At 49.6% G+C, this 7,652-nt stretch overlaps 1 protein-coding gene across 2 annotated transcripts in view; it reads right to left on the reverse strand.

Annotated features, from left to right (window-relative positions):
• WRAP53 (WD repeat containing antisense to TP53) overlaps positions 1-5,809 on the reverse strand; it is a 13,684-nt gene extending 7,875 nt beyond the window's left edge. Inside the window, exons 1-4 of one of the 2 annotated variants that reach the window (XM_045293407.1) lie at positions 5,582-5,809; positions 5,083-5,457; positions 4,847-4,945; positions 4,517-4,628 (exon numbers count right to left, since the gene is read on the reverse strand). In XM_045293407.1, coding sequence (XP_045149342.1) covers positions 4,517-4,628; positions 4,847-4,945; positions 5,083-5,456 — 585 coding nt within the window. In that variant the 5' untranslated portion in view covers position 5,457; positions 5,582-5,809. Of the gene's footprint in view, positions 1-4,516; positions 4,629-4,846; positions 4,946-5,082; positions 5,553-5,581 lie in introns of those variants that run through there. The other variant, XM_030886490.2, reaches the window with a different exon arrangement.
• Positions 5,810-7,652: the final 1,843 nt, after the last annotated feature.

Here is a 7,652-nt window from a genome sequence, read left to right on the forward strand (position 1 = left end):
GATACCCCGGGGTACGTCTTACTTGTAAAATTGCTCTTAAAAAAAGGACCAACCCTGCAAAATAAGTACATGAAAGTGCTCGCTGAAGATTAATTCGTGATGTAAAAATCCTGGAAACAAGCCAAATGTCCGAATCAGGGATGTAGGTAAGAAAAGTACCACCGGCACTCATTGCAATGATCAGACACCATGAAATGGTAACTACGAAGACTGAGCATCCGGAAAAAACCCCAAAACATTTAGAGTACAACTCTTCAGGGAATACAGCAACGTACAAAGCTGTCCGGTCCATGATTCAACCCAAAGACCCAGACCCACTTCCACGAAGTCAATTCCGATTCATAGCAGCCTTACACAGGCGCTCTGAGGCTGTAAATCTTGATAGGGAGCGGGGAGACTCACTCATCTTGCTCCCAGGACAGCTGGTGCACTTGAACCGCCAACGTTGAGCTTAGCAGTCCAACGTGTGCCTGACAGTGTGAGCAGGGCTCTGTATACATGACTAGAACCACATAAGCACATACCTATCTGATTACAACCGCCCAAAAGCTGTCGGTACTGGGCCAAAAACTGAAAAGGCTGATTTTTCAAACGCGGTTGGCAGCGGGGCCTGGTTTTTCCTCTTTTAACATTCCCAGGTCTCTTCCTCACCGTTGCTGCAATAGATAGCGAGCCTCCTGCATCTCCAGACTCCCTTCTCAGTGCCTGGGCCTGAAACCATCTCTCTGCTCCTGAGCGCTTTCAAAATGGTTGCACCACGCCCACCCAGTCCTGATGCCCACTGATGTCTGGTTCCAGGACCCAGAGCTAATCGTGCCTTATTTCTTGCAGAGAGAACTCACGTCTGCAGCTCACCAGGCCTCTGATCACATGGAGCTGCGGGTCTGGTCAGCAGACAGGACATCCCTGGGAACTGGACACGCTTATTCTTTGGATAAGCCACCAAGACTCGTCGCCGTTGACCTCAAACACTAGAGAAGACCTAGTCTTCTGGGTCATCCCTGATCATGACCTGTGTGTGTCATTCTATACACCCCTTCATCGACCCTAATCCTGCACATACCCTTGCCCTCCACCTCCTTGAACTCAGACCTAGTAAGATTCCTACTCTAGGTTCCAACAACTTCCTTGTTTCTTGTCCCCTTCTGTCCATTCACCCACCTGGGCCTGACGCTGGCTGTCTCCTGCCAGTCTCTCACACCTACTTCTCACCCTCCTTCCTCAGTAGACCCCAAGGTCAGGAGGTGGGTATCAATCTTGTTCTCCAAGGTTATTTTCAATCTTTCACCTCCCCAAGCTACAGTTCCCTGAAGCTCTTTCCCTCAAACTCTCTGTCCTCTTTTTGCCATCGTCCTTCAATCACTGAGACGCTGCCCCTGGCTCAACCTCTCTCCCCAGAGACTGCGGCTAAAGCCCTGCTTCCTATCCCCACCTGTCGCCACCCCCGGAGCCTTTGCACGCGCTGCGCTCCAGCCCCCCATTCTTCCGCAGACATCTGCAGCGCTCCTTCCCCTGGGTCTTCAGGTCTTGCTCAGAGGTCACCTCAATACTGGGGTCATCCCTGGTCAGCCTTTTTAAACCCGCAGTTCACTCCCCCCAATTCTCTTATCTGCTGTTATTCTCCAAGGCACTTGGCAGATACTTTCCTTGGCTATTTCTCTATCGTCTGCTCCCCATAGGAGAAGAGAGGCTTCCTGAGGCCAGGGACTACTGTACGTTCCCTTCCTCGACTAATTCCCAGGATCTCAAAACAGTGCCGAGTGGGTAAGAATGTGCTGGACAGAATTCTGTGGAAGGAATGAAATAATGAAAGAACAAAGGATCCTGTTTTGAGGAGGATGAGGGCAACAAATGTACAAACGTGCTCGACACAATGGATGGATGGATGGATTATGATAAGAGTTGTACAAGCCCCCAATAACATGATTTTTTTAAATAAAGGAACCGTCCAAGACCCTGGCCTCTCTCAGCACCCACAGCCAGGGCCATCACTCTCCTCAATCACCACTGCCAGGGTCACGTCCTGGGCTGAGGCGTCACCAGCCATGGTCCGTCTCAACTTCAATTTCACACCACGATCTCTGACCCAGCTAGTTCCCTGGCTCAGCCATTCCCTACACATACTCAGTTTCACTGAAAACATACTGAGGAAGACGCGAATACACAGAAACCAAAGATTAGAAGTGGTTACCAAGAGAGGAAGGTGGAGGGGGAAGGGGAGGGGGAGCGCTGTTATTTAGAAGGACTGAGTTTGTTGATGATGGCAGAATGATTTGGAAAAGCAGAGCAACAATGGTGACATAACATGAAAAATGCCATTGGTGCCACTGAACTGGACACGTGGAGACTGTTGAAATGATGGACATGTTAGGGTGTATATTTCCACAACATACACACACAAACTAACCAAACACACTACATTTACAATTCATATCCTTATGCCGTTTGGATTCTGGCTCGTCAATATGAGCATAGATAAGCACCCTTGTATTTTTCTCAACAAACTCCACCTATTCTCCCATTTTCCTGCCCTTCCTCAGCTAACACCGAGACCTCTCCCTGCACTGAGTCAATTCCAACTCCCAGCGGTCCTAAAGGGCTGAGTCGGTCTTTCCCTGTGCATTTCCAACACTCTCTATCTTTATGGGAGCAGAAAGCCTCGTCATTCTCCCTCAGAGTGGCGGGTGGTTTCGAACTGTCCACCTTGCAGTTAGTAGTCTAGCTAGTAACCCACGATGCCACCAGGGCTCCTTTACACTGGTGCTTACTGAGTACTGAACGGTATGCAAAAAGACCCACAAAAAACTAAACATACTATATGCCGAGGACTGTTTTAAGTTCTATACATTAATTCTTTTAAATTCTCACAATTCTATGAGATAGGTGCTATTATTTTACACAGAGAAACTAAACTTGCTGGGAAAAGATGTGCAACCAAGCTAACTGGCCTCACTTTAAACGGATGGTGTTACAGCCTGAATTGAGTCGCAGCCCCCATGCCCACCTCCCCACCCCCCGCCCCCCAAAAAGGCTGAAATCCTACCCCCTGGTGCTTTTGACTGCAACTTCGTTTGAAAATAGGGTCTTTAAAAAAAAAGAAAATAGGGTCTTTTCCAAATCTCGAGTCAGTAACTGGATTAATGGTTCCTTGGGGGTGTGGCAGGCGATGCTGGGGGGAAATGCGCAGTACAAGAATGATGAAAATATTCTAAAGCTGATTGTGTAATGACAGTACAACTCTTCTTGACATGACTCAACTATTGAATTGTATATGTGAATTATTTGCTAATAAAAATTTGAAGACCCTATTGGCATCAGTTAGCATGAGGCTCTACTGGAGAAGGGTGGGTCCTAATCCACTTATGAGTGGCATATTTATACAAGACAGTTAAGACCCTACTCTCACGGCTCCTAACCAGTCCTCACCCAGCCTCCACTGCCCCAGTCCAGCCACACGGGTCTTTTTTCTGTTAAGCACACAAAACTCTTTCCCGTGCTGGGTCTCTCAATCACGATCCTCCGGAAGGCACTTTGCATGGTTCTTCACCAAACTGGTCCCTATCAGCCTACTGGTCTCGGTTTGCCAGACAAAGACGAGGCTTTCTGCTCTCATCAACAGTTACTGTCTCGGAAACTCACAGAGGCAGTTCAACCCTGTGAATTGGAATCAGCAGTGAGTTTTTATGGAAATTGATAGGGTTGCTATGAGTCAGAATGGAATCAGTGGCAGTGAGTTTGGTTTGGTCTCAGCTCCGGCTCAGGTGTCTCCAGAGAGCCTCTCTCCAACAACGTTAATTCAACTGCTACCTCCAGGGAAGCTCTCCTCATTCTGTTGATTTCTTCATTGCATGTATAGAACCCGTAGAGATTCCGATTACGTATTGGCTTGTGTGTTTGTTGTCAATCTCCCATCTAAGAAAGCGAGCCAGTTCTATATCTGCCGTGTTCACCACTTCCTCCCAGTACCAAACAGGTTGACGGGCACACTGGTTTCACTGCTGTCAAGTGGATTCTGACGCATAGCAACCAACCATTACAGATAGTCAATAAATATCTGTGCATAAATTAAATACAGCCATGGGAAATCCACTCATTTTTTGTGGCTAAAAACACAAAAAAACTGTTACAGTCTTAGAAACTCACAGGGGATTGATTCGATATGAAACCCTGTGGGTTTCCAAGACTGTGAAGTGTTTCTGGGAGTAGAAAACCCCATCTTTCTCCCTGGGAGCTGCTGGTGGTTTTGAACTGCCAACCATACAGATGGCAACCCTGTGTGTAACTAATGCACCCCCAGAGCTTCTGATATGTACGCATGTGTGCATATGTATAGATGTACACATCTCTTTAAATACTTCAGAATTGAGAGCAGAACATGCTACGTGAAGTTCACGGTACAGAAGAATTCCATTTGTGAACAGGAGACGTGTCCACCTAAATGGAAATCATTCCATGCCAAGACAGCTGAAGAAGACAAGGTATCTGATGACGAGACCGAGTGAGCCAGGGCCCTTACCATTTCTGTATAGTCTGGCTGCTCCTCCTCACCGCAGAGCTGGGAAGGCAGATTGTAAATCCTTAAGATGTTATCAGCACTATTGGTCAAGATGCAAGAGCCATCAGGGGCCCTAGAAGGAGAAAGGGGTTAGGAGACTGGGCAGCACATCGTTAAAGCACCCCAGTCGTTGAGAGAGGTGAATGACACGAGTCTATATGAAATTTAAACCCAGTCTGAAAGGGAATTCTTACACCTGTCTTAACCAGCTCCTTCACCCAGGGAGCTGGGGTGTCTCCAGGTTGACAATCCAGGGGGTGATTGTCTCCCTGTCCCAATACCCTCACTTACCACTTACAGCCTTTCAAAAAGTTCTCTGGTTGGGTGCTAAACTCTGACCAGGAACCACTGAGAAATCGAGGTGGCTTCGAGAAGCTGTAGGTCCAAGAGCTGGAAGAGACAACAGCACCGGGTCGCCAGAGCAGAGGAAATGGGCGTGGGGACGTGGGTGAGACTGGAGGATAGCGTTCATCTCACACCTGTAACCTCCTTAGACTCCAGGGATAACGCCACCCTCGCTTACTTACATGCTTCCCTCATCCTCCACAGCTGGTTCCTCGGACACACCTTCCATGGCTTCTCCAGGCTCCAACTCTGACCCGTTTGTTTCTTCGACAGGAAGGCTGGCATTTTCCGGGTCTTGCTCCTCGGTTCGGGGGCTCAGCTCACTAGGAGTACCAGTAAACCCCGTTTCCAAGAGAGTAGAGGGAGACGCTTCCTCACCCAGTTCCAGGGCCCCAGATGAGACAGTTACGGGGTCTGGGGATATCCTGGGGGGATTGTCCCCATCGGGTCCCGGAGGCAGTAGTTCAGGGTCCTCATTTTTGTCCTCCGGGGAAGCCGGGGCCTGAACTGAAGGCAGGCAGTCCGAGGTTAACGGCTGCGCCTCCAGGGTCTTCATGCTGCAGAGAAAGCGCGGTAGACATTGGCCCTCAGGCCGACAACCTTGCTCGCTCGAGCTACAGGCTGCGACCAGGGCAGCTTCGGGATCCGCAGGGATCCGGTCGGCGACCTCGAGAAACCCACCTGTGCTTTCCTTCCTCTTCCGGGAGGGGGCAGACGTCCTCCAGCCGGGGAGCCAGCCGACCGGACCTACGAAGTGTGGAAAGCACCGTGCTGCGCAGCTCCGCCGGTCCCTACACAGCACTTGCTCTCGCGGGGGTTAGACTCGGCTTCCCATTGGGCGTTGATCAGAGGCCCACCATTCGATTGGGCCTCGGCCGCCCAGCTCAGATTTCGCGGGAGATACACTGGAGGGGCGGGGCGAGAACAGGAGACCACGGGTCTGGCGTACAGGTCCCGGCAACTCTGGCCCTCAATGGCTGCTGGGAGTTGTAGTCTAAATCGATTGAACTCTGCCCCCCCAATGGCTGCTGGGAGTTGTAGTCTACATCCATTGTCCCGGGCAAGCGCGCCCGCGCTCCCCGGGCCGCCTCCGGCGTTCGTCTGCAAGCTGAAAGCACCTACCCCACCTCGCCTGCAGTGGGCGCCAGGACTGCACTTGATTGTATAGTCTTTGAACTTTTGCCTCTCATGGGCTAGATTCCTTAGTTCTTTCTCTGTAATTAAGTCAATAAACATTTGTTATTGAACTCCTAGGAGGCCTGGGGGCGTAGTGAGTTATGCAATGCGAACCCACAGGGGACTTCACGGGAGAAAGTTTGTACTGCCTCAGAAACCCTCAAGAACAGAACTGTTCTGTCCTATCCTGCCTCTTTGAGTCAGAGTGTGGCACGACTTGCTGCGCAGGTCCCTGGGCGGTGCAAACGTGCATTCCTGCGCAGTTGAAATCTACCCAGCAGCTTCGGGTGAACTCCGACGGGTGGATTTCGACTTCATGGTGACCCCTAGGGCAGAGTGGAACTTACTCCCTGGAGTTTCCGAGACTAAATTTTTTTAAATCATTTTATTAGGGGGGCATACAATCCTTATCACAATCCATACATGCATCCATTGTGTAAAGTACCTTTGTACATTCATTGCCCTCATCATTCTCAAAACATTTGCTCTCCAGGACGCAGACTGCGTCATCCTTCTAGCATAGAGCAGATGGTGGGTTTGAATCGCCAACTTGGCAGTTAGCAACCCATGTCTCACTCACCGGGCCGCCAGAAAGACCTGGACACAGATTACAATTCTAGGCCACAACACCTGGTGGCCCTGAGTCATAACTGACGACAGCAACAGGTTTGGGTTGTTGGTTGGTTTTATTCTTGTTCCTTTTTTACTTGTTGTCCCCAAAGGGTAAAGGGCCCTGGTGGCTTGTGAATCACGCATTGGGATGCTAACCACAAGGCGAGCAGTTCGAAACCACCAACTGCCCCCAGCGAGAACGATGTGGCTTTCTACTCTCATGAAGATTTAGGGTCTCGAGAACCCACAGGGACATTTCTACTCTCTTCTATAAGATCGCTACGAATCGGAGTTGCAGTGTTTGTTTGTGTGTTTTTAGTTTACTCCAAACGGTACTAGACGTTGAGGAACACCGCAATGAATAATAGGCAAGGTCTCTTGCTCTCATTGAAAGGCTTATGGTGCTGTGTATTGAAGTTAATGAGCACATAAACCTTTTCAGATAATGATAGGGCAGTGAAGGAGGTTATCTGGGAGGACACAAATCAAATCAAAGGTAGATAGGTAAATCAAAGACAGCCTCCCTAACAGGTGACATTTGAGAAGGAATGTCTTCAAGCCACGATGAGGAACAAGTGTTCCAGGGAGAGAGAAAAGCAAATGCAAAGGTTTTCTTGTTTGGGGATTTATCTCAATGGCAAGTACCTTCCAAAATGGTTTCCACCAATTCCCCTTTCGTCGTTCAGGTGTTTTGTTCTGTTCTTTACTGCTGGGCCCTTTATTCCTGCGTTTTCATAATATGGACTCTGAGTGAAGGCCTCTTCTGTAACTTCTGCCTGCAGAGCTCACGACCAAACCCTGTCCTCCTCCTCTGCCGGCGGGCCCTGACTTGCCCTTACTTGTCATGGTGACTGCAACCCTTTTGCCAGGAGCCTCGCGGTGGCTGATGGGATTGGGAGTTTCCCTTCCCACGTGCTCGCATTGGCGCTAAAAGTTTCCTGCTCTTCAAAAGCCCAAAGCTACC

Source organism: Echinops telfairi, unplaced genomic scaffold (assembly GCF_000313985.2).
Source record: "Echinops telfairi isolate 266 unplaced genomic scaffold, ASM31398v2 ScPeMD7_2010;HRSCAF=2546, whole genome shotgun sequence".
Taxonomy (NCBI): domain Eukaryota; kingdom Metazoa; phylum Chordata; class Mammalia; order Afrosoricida; family Tenrecidae; genus Echinops; species Echinops telfairi.